Source organism: Alexandromys fortis, unplaced genomic scaffold, assembly GCF_014885135.2.
Source record: "Alexandromys fortis isolate MF-2015 unplaced genomic scaffold, M_Fortis_MF-2015_v1.1 scaffold_14, whole genome shotgun sequence".
NCBI lineage: Eukaryota > Metazoa > Chordata > Mammalia > Rodentia > Cricetidae > Alexandromys > Alexandromys fortis.
In genome coordinates, this window is record NW_026067910.1 from 14,821,258 (window position 1) to 14,838,008 (window position 16,751).

Below are 16,751 nucleotides of genomic sequence, written 5' to 3' on the forward strand. Positions count from 1 at the left end.
GATAACAAAGTTAATTCCACCCGGCCGCAAATTGCATTCTAATAATTGAACTGAGCCAAGTTTTTGTGAACCTCCGAGGATTAGTGAGAAACACGGTCTCAGGGTAAGGATGGCACTGAGTCCGGGCTTGCAAAATCCACCCTCAGCAGCAGAACAACGTCAGTGGAGTCCGTTATGCACCCCGCCCACTGTCCTAAATCACCAGACACAGACATCCATCAGCACGGGAGATGCTGACATCCCACGATACTTAAACCTCATCCATAGTCTAAAAGGCACCAACTGCAGCCCCTCTGTATCCTGCCACAATCAGTGTCTAGCTTTCAAATTCGCTAGAAAGAAACATACCTTCTTGTACTTGGGTGGGGGGGGGCAATCCTGCAGCGGGTCAGTCTCTGTGTGCTCAGTCTAGCAACGGAGGAAGCGGGGCCGAGAGCTAGCTGTCTTAAGGAACAGTCTCAATGACTCCTTTTCAAAACGGAGTCCGTGCATTCCCACAGCCCCTTCGCAAACTGCACCATCAAAGGGCCACTCAGCTCAGTGTCACAATAGCAGCTGGGGCTACTCTGACGTCAGGGACTTAGAGGCGGCCTTCAGGTCCCTGCTTCCAACCAGAGCTCTGTAACTTTAGAGCAGTGTTTGCACTCTGGGTAAACAACTCCAGGCCCAAGACATTTTTAACTTTTATAATGGAGCCCAGCATTTTCAAACTTGCCAGGAGAGAGAGAGCTGCTTGTTAATGGCGCATGATGATAATGGCCATATTTAGATTTCTTTTATTTGGAAAGTAAACTCATTTCTTAGGCGCAAGAACTATCCTCTTTCTCCAGCCCCTCTCTCCCGTTAGCTAGTAACAGGAAGTAATCCTCAGTGCCTTTGTAAGTCTGGCCTGTCATGAAGTAGAAAAATATATCAAATGAAGTGAGAAAAAGAATCTGAAACACACACACACACACACACAAACATGAGTCAAAAAATTATGTGAAAATATACTGAATGTCTGATTTATATATAAAATAGAAATGGGCCGTATATAAAGAGCAGCCTTGCGTCTCTGTGATTCTACAAAAGCATTATGCCTGCATCTGTAGTATAGTGATGTTTTTAAACAGAGGGAATAGAACCCATGGGAAAAGGTGACACTTCTTATTAGGGGAGGGCAAGGGAAATATCAGCAGTAGGATGACCATATACTTGACCCCAGCTGAAGTTGCTGCCGCCCAAATAAGGAGTAGGCTGAGAGTAAGCTCTGTAAACCAGATCGAATAGGCCTGTCTTGTAAAACAACTTTGTCTCCTCATGGCTATCTCTGCTGTTTGGTTGGTTGGCTTTGGTGTGTGTGTGACTCAGAGTGTGTACATGTATATGTATGGTTTAATTTAGACATTAATGTCTCTTGGATAATTTTGAAGTAAATTCAGCAAATAACCTACATTAAATTTCAAGTAACAAGATTGCACCTTCACGTTGAAGTTTCCATTTGTATACCACACTATCTGAAGCTTGATATAATTTTGTATTTTTTTGTTGGCCTATTTCCAGATACCATCTCGTAGGTAGCTAAACCGTTTAAGAATGCTAATCTGCTCATAGCATAAATAAACTTATTTAATTTTATCACTAATTATTTATACAATATAAGTCTTATTTTTGTAGCACAGGATAGCCTGAAACTCGCTATCATAGCCCTGATTGGTCTCAATTTAGTATAGTCCCCCTGCCATAGCCTTTCAAGTCCCAGAATTATGGTCAAAAGTCACCACGGTCAGCTCATACTTAGACTTCTTTTCTCCATAGTAGGACTTTAATGCATGCAGAATAACGGAAGGAAATGCTTGCACGTGGTTAGAGTCAGGCTTCATAATTCTAACAGCAACAACAATCATAATAGTTACAGTAGTAACAGCAGTTTTTCATTGTGAGCAGCCTTCTGCGAGGCTCTGTGCTAAGGACTCCAAGGGGATCTTTGTGTTAGTTTACGTCCCTTAGCAACTGTCTCTGCAGTTATTATTAACCTGATCTTACTTATATCAGTGGCTTAGCGAGCTAAAGCATCTTGACAAAGCTCAAGAAATGCCTGTGAGGGGGAGTAAGACTTGGAAGTACTTTCCCTATTTGGGGAGCCTGGAATTTTGTCACAGGGATCTAGGTTTCAGTTCTTCTGCCATCGTTTAACTGTGTGAGTCTATAGCCTCTGTCTCTTCCTTAAACAAACAAGCAAACACACACACACACACACACACTTCAGACGGTTATAAGGCAAGAGGATACATGGAGGGACAGACAGTTGCTCCCATTTGCCTTGGTGCTAAGGCAATCGGGAGGGGGAAGGAGGGACTTTGCTCAGAACCATCACCTGGAACTATCAAATATTGCTTCTGGGGACTCTCATTTCAAAGATCTCAGTTTCTGTGCATTCTCTGTAGATCAGTTTAAGACTTCACATCTGGGCATGTCAGCATAAGCCAGGAGTCCCAGAATGTCAGAGATGAAGGCAGGGACATCAGGAATTCAAGGCCAATCTCAGAGAATGAGGACATTCAGGCCAGCCTCGGCTCCATGTAACCCTGTTCTCCAAACAAACAACAAACAAACATAAACTGACAAACAAAAACAAAATAAAATAAAGAAAAAGGACTCTTCCCAAATTTCTATCAGATAGCATCTGACTGGCTTACAGGTTTTGGACTTCAGTCTCTCCCAGTGGTAGTCCCTCTTTCTGTGCTAATAAAAAGGACTACAGGTAGCAGGGTTTGTGTGTGTGTGTGTGTGTGTGTGTGTGTGTGTGTGTGTTTACAGGTAAAGGAACTTGTAGTACTTTTTATTAGCTTCTTGTCAGGTAATTGTATTGTATGTAGACTTTGAGCAAGCATTCACTTCAAGTTGAACAATCATGTGAGTAGTAGCCTTCTGTTTCTGTTTAATAATTTTGTGTGTATATATATGTGTGTGTGTGATCTCTCTGTGTGTGTGTCTCTTTGCCTCTCTCTTTCTCTGCCTCTTTCTCTCTGGCATGGGTATGGAAGTTAACTCATAGGATAGAAAGGCAACAACTGTTCAAAACAACTTTCAGGAGTTTCCAAACAATTCCATTTTTAGATGAATAGCTATTGTTCTCTATACAAAATCCATGAATTTAAAAGACTAATGATGGTGTCTTCAGTCCCACAGTAATGGTGATACTTTTATTTATTAAGCAGATTGACATTTTTAAGTAGGTGTTAGAATAATGAATTTTTTTTTTTGGAAAACATGCGATTTATTGTGTAGTTCAGATGATTGATTTGTAAGTCATTTGAGTACTTGATTTCATCTTAAAATAGGAAACACACCCAAGTTATTGCTCTCATTTTAGAAATGATTATACACTCACAATTGCTAATCCGATTTCTAAGTGTAACAGAATATACACAAATATTGTAATAAAAGCAAATGGAGAAACACCAACTGCTATTAAGAAAGAACAGCAAATTATAAAAAGGATTTAAAAGCATTTGTACATTATCCACAAACTAGAACATTTTGGAAAAGTTTAAGGGGGATACTGAACCCATAAATGGCACCAACAGGTGCTTCCAGAGTTACAGAATTTAGAGCCAAAATGATCCTCTGAAGTCATCTAGTTAACCTTCTCATTTTACAGTGAAGGAAGAGGCTCTCATGTGAAGTCATCTGCTCAAGGTCACAATACTGATGAAGCCAGGAATAGAATCCAGGATCTCTCATTCCCAGTGCGTTGCCTTGAAATTTAAAATTCTAACCCATTCAAGAGACAAGAACCAAGATCAGGGACAAGTCCAATGGTTGTGACCGGAGAAACAAATGTTGGTTTCTGGCTTTGTCAAATTCTGTTTTCTTCTATGTTGAATCAAGGGAGGTAATAGCCTCTCAACCGAGTATGACATGAAAGTCATATAGCTAAATGTTTATTTTGATAATCAAGGCTTAAAGCCTAGGGAGATGGCTACATGGGTAAAAGTGTTAGCCATGTAAGCTTAGCAGGCCTAGTTAAATCTCTGAAATCAATGTAAAAACCTGGATGAGCTGGTATGAATCTGTAACCCTAGCACTCCCATGGAGAGATGGGAGGCAGAGGTAAAAGAATTGTCCTCAAGCTATAATATACGGCATAGCAGCCAAAACTAGATACCCCATGCTAACAAGGTGGAATGTGAGAACAGACTTCTCAGTGTTGTACTCTGACCTCTACTCATATGCTGTAGCATACATGTGCCTTCATGAGCAAGCACACACACACACACATGCGCACACACACATGCGCGCACACACACATACATACACTGGAGGGGGGGCCCACATGAAATTAGTAGTAAATAAAATGTTAAAGAGGCTTGGGTCCTCAGTTACTAAAAATAAATCTATACCAAAATTCAAAGACATAAGAATTCTAGCACTGTAGCTTAAAAAATCTGGGCATAGACACAGCAGTATAGCTTTAAACATGACATGAAGCAACCGATAGTTTGTCTGCCTGCTGGATGCTCTTTGAGCTTCCCCAAATAATTTTTTATTTACTCTCTTTGAGTCAGGACAATTCTGGCTGTTATAGGACTGGGGAGTGACTGAGTTTATGGTTGTATAGCCTTTTTTTCCTTCCTTCTTTATCATTCAGTCATATTTGATAGTAAAGGCACTGTGTTTCTGTTTTTTTTTTTTAATTTTTTAGAAATGACATGAAAATGACCCGAGCACCGAATGGCTTTGGAAAAAAGGATGAGCTCATTCCTTTCATGCTGACGCTAGAGGCCACACCATAAGTAATGTGTGTTAGGTAGTTATTCCTTCAAAGCTATCTGCCTTGTACAATTTCTGAAGGTACATGACCTCCGTTGTTCAGCAGAGCTCTTCAGTCTTAAATTATATTTCTAGTTTGAAAGGAAGAGAGAACTGGGATATATTTCAGCTAAAATTTCACTTAAAAAAAAAAACAAAAACAAAACCCAAAACACCGATGAGAAGCCAAGACGTCCCTCTCAGACTGTGGGGACTTGAAGAATAAGACAAATCCATGCACTTCAGAAACTGTCACCCCGAGAAGAGTCCCAGAAATGGGGTCTGCAGCATGACTCTTCACATCTGGGAAATGAACAAGCAGACAGATGTGGGAGCCTTCTCTCCCAAGTAGTTAGGGACAGCGGTCCACCCAGGGGTTCAGTTCAGTGTTACAGCCAGCCAGAGCTCACGCTGCTCAGAAGTTTATAATCAACTTCACATGAAAGCTGGAACACTCCCCTATTTTGATTTTTTTCCAATCTGATTATCCAGAGTGGATGCCCAGGCTTTTGCTTTTCTCCGCACTGTCAAGTATAGTCTTAAGCTCTCTGAATCACAGAAGAACAGAGTTTTAAGTGTGTGTTCACAAAATAAAAATGACCCTGATGCATATGGGGCTCTCATTCTGAGTACAAGTCAGGACAGCTACACCAAGGATATTTTTCCCTTCAAAGTTCCACACTTAGAATATTACATTTCATCAAGGGCACTGTTTTTCCAGTGTTGGGTGTTTTCCCCTAGAGTCACGGGATGCTGGCTGTTTCCTCTATTCTGAGGTCTGGTGGCATGTCAATAGATATTTTAGCCAAGCAGATCTGCCACGGAGCTTCTATATAGGCACTTCCAGATATAAGAAATAGTTCAAAGAAACACCTTTAACTATCAGATTTTAAGCGTTGGTCTGAATTCTGAGTAAAAAAAAGCAACATCTGTGAAATATGTGCTACTCAAAATTAGTAAGAGGCTTTCCTTTAAGTTTCAATTTTGTTTTTAGCATCTCCATCATGTTATTTATAGATTTGTGACTTATTGTGACTGGAGAAGCAAAATAATCTGTTCAGTGTTCACCACAAGAGGGCTACCCAGAGTCGCTTCTCTTTGCTAGAAAGTTTGGAGGACATGCCTGGTTCAGACAAGTCATTCAGGGAAGGACCTTAGCAAACTTAGTAAACCTGCCAAACAGTCAGTGTCTGATCCTTATAATATACTATGGTTCTTCATGCCTTTGAAATAACTTGCACAAACATATTCCGATAGCTTTGCTTTTTCTAATGCAGTTATTTGAAACCCACTGTAGTATTTTGAATCTACTTGATTCCTAAAAACTCAGTAATTTCAAACAAGGTGCAATTTTGGAATCAATTTCATTCTTTCTAAAGGCAAGAGTATGAATAGAGACACAACTTTATCTCTTATAGTGTCTTCTCACAGCAAAACTGCAATGTCCCAGATTGGGGAGATGCTCGCTTCTCTCTAACTCTCTCCTTTGCCTGTTCACTGTAGCTTTTCTTCAAGAAGGAATTCAAGCAACTGAGAACAATCGAAGGCCCTCCGTGCAGTAGCCCTGACCCCAGTAGATGATATACCTCCAAATAAAAGTGCTGAGACTCTGAGGGGGTCAACTGAACTCCAGCATAAATTAAGTTTTGGTACGTTGCCATGTAAAAACTCTACTTTGGAAATTCTAAATAACTGATATATTTTAAAAGTGTGGCATTTTTTCTGTTCAGGAGTTAATACTATATGAAATGGCAGAAGATGTTTTAGAAAATAACAGCAGAAACTATAGATAGTCATGAAAAAGAATGACAAACTATACATAGAACTCAGTTTTTGGATTAATATACAAAAGACCTTATATGTACACACACACACATATGTATCTCTCTGTGTATGCATATTTATGTGTATGTGTGTGTGTGTGTCAGGATTGATAGATGTGGATGAATAGAAAGACAGACAGACAGACAGATATAAACCATCAAGCAGGAAGTCATGGAAGGAATGTATAAGAACATAGCAAGAATCATCTGAGTCTATGACTCTATAACCTTTCAGAATGGCCATCATGAAAAGGAGCCACCACTACCTCCCACCTCCTAACTAGTGACACAAAAACACTATTTAAAAGCATGTGGGAAGCTACTGCATTTGTCGCAGGGCATACGGGACGTGACTTGTTCTTCTGTTGTTTCTCTCTGAAGTCTTACAAGTGTCATGAGAATATTGGGACAGACTGATAAGGCGTTAGTTTCAGCAACATATGTATGAAACCATCTCACCTACCCCAAAGCAGATGGCAAACAGATACAGAACAGCCTGTCTCACTCTACCTTCTGACTTGTAACGAGGGATCTAGAAGACATCTTTATGGATACTGTTATTTAATTGTACCAAAATTCATTATTTTAACGAATAGTCAACTTTTCTCACATTCCAATTTAGCCCTTCGCCTCTTTCTGTTCACACCCTACAATCAATTAGGGCACTGGATTCCAGCAGGTGAGACTGGGCTGTAGCTCTATGAGAATTTAGCTAAAACACTGCACAGATTTTGGGGGTTAAGGCTAAGCTGCCAGGCTGACATTCCAAACTTAAGTGGCAGATAATTAAATAGCCACATCCCAGCCCATCCACATAAACTGCACATTCCTGGATCAGCACCAAAATTTTCATTATTTAATGAGTTTCAGTCATTTTTATTTAAAAATAACCGAGCAGATTTCTGTTTTTTCTCAAACCTAGCCTAAATTAACAAAGACTCTTGTTCCTGGGCCCAAGAATATGCCATAGAAGGGAATCTTTTCACTAAATTTTGCTTTAGAAAATCATTTCCAGCATTACATTTAAGTAGCATAGCTTTGAACATGAAAACAGACTATTCTTTGTCTCAACATCTGTGAGGTTTTGCAACGTTGATCATTTAAAATTAGCAAAAATCAAATAATTGTTCACTGAACAAAGTAACGAAAATAGTGCAGCAATGAGGAGGTCAAAGACATGAGTGGGGAAGAGTTTGTGGTAGTGAAGGGAGAGGCCGAGGAGAAGGCGGAACTAGGGACTCCTCACAGGTCTGAGGCACCATCTTTCCCATTCTCTTCCCAACTCTAGGTACGAGGTTCCCACAGAAGAGCCTCAATTTATAAGAAGATCAGAGAAAGGCCACTTCATTGGTAGTTTTCTGAGGCCATCTTCCTCTCTCGAGCTCACCAGTATGATGCTCGCTCTTTGACACAGGGAATTCTGACTCTGCTGCATTCTTTACACATCAGCTTGACTGTGTGCGCGTGTGGGTGATCTGTGTGTGCACACATGTGTGTGCGTGTGTATGTGTGTGTGTGTGTGTGTGTGTGTGTATTTCTAAAGCACAAGTAGAAAACTAGCTGGACAGTCGATAGGCAGGAATTAGAAATAACTTTCTTAGAACTCACTGGTACAGTAAATCTGCATCCTCAAGTTTAGGGATGCTGTCAGAAAGAATGCAAAGCCCCCAGAATATGCAGGAGTAGTCATACCTGTTCTGTTTCAGTCTGCTGTCCCCCTCCCAGCACGCTACGAGAGTTCTATCTACAGAAGGTGTGACTGGGAAGTAATGATTACACAAAATTCTTGTATAAAAATCACTCCAAGAGGGGACAGAGAGCTGGCTCGAAGGAAAAGAGCACTGACTGCTCTTCCATAGGATCTGAGTTCAATTCCCAACAACCACATGGTGGCTCACAACCAACTATAATGAGATCTGGTGCCCTCTTCTGGCCTTCAAGGTTACATGCAGGCAGAGTACTGAGTATCTAATAAGTAAAATCTTTCTAAAAAATATCAGTGTAAGGCATTCATATCAATGCTGCTGTGGCCAGGATAAGCATGACTGCCGAAAAGATATCTAGAGGCAATGCTATTGGGCTATGTCAGATAGCACAAGTCATTCGCTACCACCACAGATATTTCCAGTAACTTTAAGAAAAGCCTACAGATTTTTTTTTTTTTGTTCCAGCATGTTGAATCATTGTGAGGGTTTGTTTTACTGATCACATCTAGTTATCTTCTTGGTTCTCCTTTCCATTACATTAGTGTTTCTTATGTCTTCTTTAATTTTGTTAGCTTTGAAAAACTGCATTAGTGAAGAGAGTTTTTCTTTCTGAAAATTCATATTTTACGTGTATGATTGTTTGCTTTCATATCTATATATGCACCACATGCTGTGATGCTGGGAGAGGCCTAAATAGGGCATCAGGGTCCCTGGAGCTGGAACTGCAGAAAGATAATTGTGAGATGCCATTTGGGAGATGGGAACAGAGCCTAGGTTCTCTGAAAGAGCACTGAGTGCTTTGAGCCTTTTCACCAGTCTCAGTCTCATCTTTTTTTTTTCTTTTTTTCTTTTCTTCTGAGACAGGGTTTCTCTAGATAGCTCTGGCTATCCTAGAACTCACTTTGCAGACCAGGCTGGCCTCGTACTCACAGAGATCCACCTGCCTCTGCCTCCCAAGTGATGGGGTTAAAGGCATACCCCACCTCTAGATCTATCCCCATCTTTTAAAAGTGGTACGCATTGTAGAGAACTTCTCAGTCATTGGGACATCTTGAAGCACTCTCATGCATTTCCAGAGGCTCCACAATTCGCTAAGAACCCCTGCTTGGCTATGGGGTCTCAAGCTCCAAGTGCCATAGACATTTCAGACACATTTCAATTTCAACACTTAAACATTTATGTTCAGTTTTATTGAGGTTGAAGCTCAGAAAATTATCAAAAATTTAGCAGGCATTTTGGATTTTTGAGGGGTGTGTTGCCATACATTTTTAGTCAGACTCACAAAGTATAAACCAAGCAAACTTCAAATTTGCTATTGCCTGTACCTCCATCTCCCAACTGCTATGACTGCAGGCTTGTGCCACCAATTTGACCAAGCATAGAATTTTTCTCCTTTCTTTATTCTTTCTCATGAAAGCCTACCCAAAACTTGAAATCTGAATTTCAAGATTAAAAGCCAAATGTGGTTGGACATATATTTCTATGGTAGGGCATTTGTCTGCCAGATAGGACTCTGGGTTCCACTACTAACACTGAAAAACCAATGGGAAAACACCCAATCAAACAAAATCTGATTCCAACTGCTAGTAAGCCATTCGTCAGACATGCCTTTTCCCCTTCTTCAGAAACAATTATAACAAAACAAAGTACAAAAAAAAAAAAAAAAGAATCCCAAGCAAGGACAATAGACATTAACATCAGTTAAATGAAACTTTTTGACTACTGTAAATTTTTCTAAATTTAAGCATGTGTAGTGTGTTGTGGATATGGTGTGCATCTGTGGTGGGTGTACAGGTACTGTATGCATGAGAGTGTGCAGGTACTTGTACTTATGGAGTTCAGAGGGAAATGTCGTGTGCATGTATGTGTAGTGTGTGTGAGTGTGTATGTGTGTGTGCATGTGTGCATGTGGTATGTGGTGTATGCAGGAACTGCATGCATGAGAGTGTGCAGTTACTTGTATTTATGGAGTTCAGAGGGGAATGTTGTGTGTATGTATTGTAGTGTGTGTGTGGTAGTAGTGGCATGTGTAGGTACTGGATGAATGTGAGTATGCAGTTACATGCACACGTAGAGGCCAGAGGAAGATAGCGAATGTGCTCTTCCAACACTTCATTACTTCATGTGGGCTCTGGGGAATTGAACTGGAGTTCTTATATTTTTGTAGCAAATTTTCTTACCAACTGAAGCCTAGCAAAAAATTCCCAAAGCTAATATTTAAGGGGAAATGGAGCTGTAGGGGTGAGGGAAAACCCTCTTCTGCAGATGAAGTCCTTGGAATGCCAAAGGCCAACATATACATCTTTAACTGCCAAACTTTCCACTTGTATCTTTTTCTTGTGGTCAAGATACTTCACTTGTATCACAGATTTCCACATCCACTGACCAATATGTGAACTGAGAAGAATATATGATTTTTCTTATTCTTTTTTTTTCTTGAGGTCTGGCTAGATAGCACAGGCTGACCTTGAACTCACAATCCATTTTTCTTAGCTTCTGCAGTATTGATGTCACAAGAACATATCACCTTGTGTGGAATGCTGGAATTTCTAGGTATTTCAGGATTCCGGTGTGTAAACTACCAACAAGATGGGCAGTGTAGAATCTTTGGTACACAGAGTCCATCCAGGCGACCTTATGTATAGACAGCAAGACAGGAATGCTAGGGTTCACTACAGTATGCTTTACAGTAAAGTTTACAGAGTAGCTCCGCTGGAACTATGCTTCTGGGTTAAGATTGTAACTCAAGAAAATTCTAGACACTGTATTTATTTCCCTTCTTAAGCTGTCCCTCATGCCATGTTGCTAGCATATTTTCTGCTGTGGAGACAGTTTGTCATAGAAGAAAGGACTCCCAGCACCAAAGTCAGCAGTATCTTCATGGAGACATAGCTAATTTAAAGGAAAGCAGGATAAATTGAATGGGGGTGGCTATTTAGTTACTTATTAAACTAAAAGATCAGTTTCACTCATGCTTCCAAACACGTCTCTGAAGACAAAACGTGACAGTATCCAAACATATTATTTACTTACCAAGAGAGCTACAGTTCACCATTTACCATATTGTTTTTACAGATATTTATTGGACAAAGACATTTTCTTTTTGGCTAACACAAACAACATTGCACTCATAGATCCATATAATATTTATCAGATCATGTATAAAACACCTACATTTACTTATACTTAATGACTCCATGATTTTTGAAAATGTGACCAACTTAAACATTTACAGGTTTGAATTAATACTCAGTTCCTAGGAATTAATTATAGACAGCCCATTTTTTTAGAGTTAGCCTGTCAATTATGAATTAAAAGAACAAAGAGAATATATAAAAGAAAGAGAAAATGATTTACACAAAAATCCGCAACACTTCCCTTTCCTTACCTGAAATCTTTTGGTCGCTGGGGTGTTCTATTGAATTTGACAGTGTAAGATGAGTTGTGGCTTTTTACAGAGATATGCAGTCTTCAGTGTTTTTACAGCATCGGTTACTACAGAAATGATACTTCTTGTATGTCTTGTCTTGAAGAGTGGACAAAATAAAACAACTGAAAACACGACAACGAATGATAAATGGGGAAAGATTTACAGTACAAAAAACAGTGTGAAAAGGAAGACAAGTTTAAATATTGTTGTGTAAGAAAGTGATGAAAATAATACAAGGATGAGAATAAGTAAAATGATGGGCTGGAACATCTGGGAAGGCAAATGTGGAGACAAGGAGAAGAGCTAATTAATAATCGTTTTAAACCTTATCAAACTTATCAAAGCACTGACTCGACCTAAAAATAAAGATACTCCCCCATTAGTCCTATATCTTCAAGTTCTTAAAATACTTTATTATAAACAGCACTTTCTCTCCTTCTGATACATATTTCTATTTCCTCCCTCCCCACAGTGTAGCTGATAACACCACATGCTTGGTATTAAAAAACCTGCCAAATGAAAACCAAAGCTATAACAAAACATACTAAATAGAGAGAGTAACGCTTAACATTCTGAAAGCCAATAGATTCCATTATAATCCCCTCGCCCCCACCCCCCACCCCCACCTCCACTCCCCCCGCAGCAAAGCATAGCAGCATGCAAGGTAAGCGGGTGGGCTGCAAGTTCTCTAGCTGTGGTCACCAGGCAAGTCATCTACTAACATGCTGCTGCGCAGAAACTGGGTTTTAAATATCAGTGTCTTGAGTGTGTTCAAAGCCATGCATGCTGTTGTACTTCGGTGGGTTCTCCAATGGATATAGGACATCAGGCTGCTGCAAGGGACGGTACTGCCTGCTTGGATCCATAGACATCTTTTATGTGGTAAACGTGAACAAAATGCATTGATCTTTCAGTGGCCACCATACCTGGCCAAAGGCTGCTGGGTCCCATTCATCCGGTAAGCCTCTACAAGCCAGGAGGGAAATGCTGCTTTCCCCTGTGCTGGAATACTTATTATTATTTCTTTGAATTAGTATTGCCTTAAAGCTATGTTGCAAACTTCTCGCTGTGGGATCTCCACTATTGAACTGATGATATTCAACTAGAAATAAGCACGGTGTTACTTCAATTTAGATAAGGGGATAACTAGTACGTGTCTCATCCATAGAGCTCTGGGCACAAACAAGATCGTGTCTCCTTACTACCAATTTGTACATGTATCAGGGGTATCCATTAGTTTTGTTTAATCAGAAAAAAAAAATTTTTTTTTAGACAGGATCTCACTATCAGCCCTGTGGGCTTAGAGTCACAGAGATCCACCAGCTTCTTCTTCACTCAAGTCCTGAGATTTAAGGTGTTCAACACTTCCCCCGGTTTATTTAGCCATTTTTTTAAATCTTAAACTCAATTTGGACCTTGCTCACAAACTTCAAATATTGAGGACCTTTATGTTAGGGAAATACTGAAAAATGTTGACCTTTTAAACTGATAATATGCATTAAAAACCTGTAAGTCATCACACAAAACCTGATTGTGTCAGTGTTGAATATCCCCTTCAAATAAAACAGGAAAGAATAATAGTTAATGATCTATTGGTTCTTGGGACCCTCTTCCTGGTGGAACACAGTGTGAAAATAGAGGTGCCTTTCTGGGTTTCAAAGCCCAGCAAGGCTATGAGATGGAACTTCCCTATGGTGAGATGTGGAAGTCGGAGTTGGAGATGCCCCACGAGGGACTGCAGCTCCACAGGCCAGCCTCGCCATCGCCATGGCTCGCAAAAGGCAGAACTGTACCTGACTCACGGATATGGGCTCCTCGGCGCCGCGGTCATCCGCAGACTTGGGCACCTCCAGGCGGTCGATGAAGGTCTGCAGCTCCTTGCGGAAAGCCTTCATCTGAGCGTTGATGCGGTAGAGCAGTTCGTGCTCCCGGATGCGGCTGCCGTCGTCCTCCTCGTCCATCAGTCCGAATAGGTCCCCGTTGGCCACGTAGATGCGCGCCTCAGTGATGATGGTGCTTGTGTCTGCGATGAGCCGATCGATGGTCTTTCCCAGGCGCTCGGCCTCGGAGCGGATGTCCTTCATCTGCTGTCGATCCGAGAAGCTCTTGGGCCAGGGACCGGGTGTGGGGTAGAAGGAGCGGGTGGGCGTGAGCGAGCGGATGTTCCGCACTTCCTCGGAGTCGCTCTCGCCACCAATAGGCCCTTCTCGCTTACGATGGGGTGGTCGGGAGTCATCGTCGCTCTCCTTCTTGCCCGCATCGCTCTCTGCATCACTGTCGCGGGGGCTTCCACGGATACCCAGGTGTGAGGCCAGGTCGTAGCGCTGCATGTTGGACATAAGCACGCGGTTCTCGTACTGCAGCTGCATGACCTTGCCGCTCAGCTCATTGATCTGCAGGCGCGCTGCCTTCAGCTCCTCCTGCAGGGCCTCGGTCTTGGCGCTGTCGTGGTGCCTCGAGCTGTCATGGCCGCTGGACTTGTACTTGTACTTGTTGAGCTCCGCAGTGATACGTTTGTTCTGCTCCTCCAGGTCGGCCACGTTCCTCCGCAGCAACTCGGTCTCGTCTTCCACCAGCTGCAGGTGCTGCCGCAGCTCTGACAAGGACTCGCTTTGCTCCCTCATGAGGGGGTTGGCGGAGCCATTGAAGTCGTCGCCCCGCAGGTCGTCCAGTTCCGCCTTCAGGCCACGGTTCTCCACCTCGAGTTCTACTATTTTCCTGCCCAGGATGTTAGCCTCTTCCTCCACCAGCCGCAGCCGCAGCTTGAGCTCCGCCTCCCTCGTGCTTGGAGGTCCCCCAGCTTCTCCTTTGGGGAGAGGGCTGTCCAGGTCCCCATAGAAAGATCTGTACTTTTGGAGTTCGTGCTCAAATCGGTCTTTTTCTTTATCAATCTTGGCCATTTTCTTTCTCATCAGGGCAGCTTCTTCCTTAACGAACTGCAACTGGCACTTCAGATCCTCATTGTCCTCCTCATTAGGGGAAAAGTGGGGAAAGGACAGGAGGTCATTTCTATGCAAGTGGAGAAAACAACCAGGAGACGACATCTGCAAAAATAATTTCTTTTCCTTGCAATTACCACTTAACGTCACAAAGAGAGGTGTGATTTTTCCTCCACATCACTTACATTCTTTGCCCAATTAAAAAATAAGGTAGCTTGTTTTGGAAACCAAAAGAAAAGAGGATAAGAAAAGTGGAAAAATTTGGTCACCACTATTCATGAATGATAATGATACGTCCTAAATTACCAAACATTTCATGGTCCTCTCATCAGTGCTCTTTTCATTTTGAGCTCCCCCCAAAATGCCATAAGTATAAAACCCATTTGCCCTAAGAAACATGTAGTTACTTTGCACTCACTCAGCGCCAATTCCTGAGCATGAGTGTGAACCAGATGCTCTTTGGCTCTTTACAAAAAAATAAAAGAAGAAGAAGAAGAAATGGTATATGACTTCACTTCTCGCTGGAGCTATGGCTCCCGAGCATTGTCAGGGAACAAACTTCCATCGACCGTTATTTGAAGGAAAATTGTTTCAAAGCCCATGAAGAAGGGGATGTCTTACACTAGAATGAGCTATGCAAAGTGAAACTGGCAAGCAGTCTATTTGCATGGATTTTTGAAATAAGTTGTTCTGCCATCTGCTAAAATGCGTAGAACTGATTCTGTCTGTGGGGTAGTAGTAGATCTGGTGACAACTCTCTCACACGTTCTTACTCAGGCCTCAGAAGCCTAATCATCAACTAAACTGAAGTACTAGAAAAGAAATAGAAATCTCTTTTAAGAACTTTTGTAAAAGTTATGTCTGTACTGATTTGAAAAATGGGCCCATAGGCTCACAAGTCTGAACACTTCATCAACAGGGGTAGAACTATTTGGGAAGGATGAAGTTGTGGAGCCTTGCTAGAAGGGCAGTGTTACTAAGACCTAGCTTTGGAGTTTCAGAAGTCTTAGGTCATGACAAGTGTACTTTCTCTGCCTTCTGTTTGTGGATCAAGATGTGAGGTCACAGCTATTCCTGATGTCATGCCATTGCCCTGCTATCATGAACTCTAATCTTCTAAAATTGAAAGCTCAGTTAAAGTCTTTCCTGTACAAGGTGCCTTGGTCATGGTATTTTATCACAGCAATAGAAAAGTAACCAATACAATGTTCAAGAACATTTCTTCCAAAGATCATTTCTCAAAATTCACTTTGATTTCCTTATTTAGATGAACAGATAGACTAGAAGATAGGCAGATAGCAGAAAGAAAGATGATAGATAGATAGATAGATGATAGATAGATAGATGATAGATAGATAGATAGATAGATAGATAGATAGATAGATAGATAGATAGATGGATCCCACGACCTGGCAATACTATGCCAGCATTCTGCCAACAAGCAGCATCCTTAATCCTTCTTTTAAAGGTTGAATTAAACACCCCTTCTGATGTGGGAGTGTCATATATCAATCTGTTGATTTCATTGGTCAAGCAATAAAGAAACTGCTTGGCCCTGATAGGTTAAAACATAGGTGGGAGGAGTAAACAGAACCGAATGCTGGGAGAAAGAGGAAGTGAGCTCAGAGACGCCATGCTCCTCTCTCCCGGGCAGACGTGATAGCTCCTCTCAGAGCCAGACACGTGATGAAGCTCTGACTCAGGATGGACGTAGGCTAGAATCTTCCCGGTAAGCATACTTAGCAGTGCTACATAGATTAATAGAAATGGGTTAAGAGGCTGAAAATAATGGGCCAAGCAGTGCTTAAATGAATACAGTTTGTGTGTTGTTATTTCGGGGCATAAGCTAGCAGGCGGCTGGGGTGCTGGGGACGCAGCCCCGCCGCTCATATTGCAACACCCTTCTTTATTTAGACTTTTGAGAATTGATGTCTGAGAGACAGTCTGATAAAGAACTAGGGAAGATGGACTTCTGTTAGAGAAGTTCCAGAAGCAATGGTGAAAGGGTACAGATCTTTTCCCTCCTAACAACTAACGAGAGGAGGAAGGGTTGGAGAGC

General features: G+C 41.6%; 2 protein-coding genes across 3 annotated transcripts in view; both read right to left on the bottom strand.

Moving 5' to 3' along the window:
* The window catches only part of Kiaa0408 (KIAA0408 ortholog), a 29,612-nt gene extending 17,756 nt beyond the window's left edge, over positions 1-11,856 (bottom strand). The window contains exon 1 of one of the 2 annotated variants that reach the window (XM_050138170.1): positions 11,712-11,856. The gene's annotated coding sequence lies outside the window, so the exon portion shown is untranslated. Of the gene's footprint in view, positions 1-348; positions 525-11,711 lie in introns of those variants that run through there. The other variant, XM_050138171.1, reaches the window with a different exon arrangement.
* A 45-nt stretch (positions 11,857-11,901) lies between these two features.
* The window catches only part of Mtcl3 (MTCL family member 3), a 43,349-nt gene continuing 38,499 nt past the window's right edge, over positions 11,902-16,751 (bottom strand). The window contains exons 6-7 of the mRNA XM_050138169.1: positions 13,547-14,722; positions 11,902-12,023 (exon numbers count right to left, since the gene is read on the bottom strand). Of these exons, the coding sequence (XP_049994126.1) occupies positions 11,913-12,023; positions 13,547-14,722 (1,287 nt within the window). The 3' untranslated portion in view covers positions 11,902-11,912. The remainder of the gene's footprint in view (positions 12,024-13,546; positions 14,723-16,751) is intronic.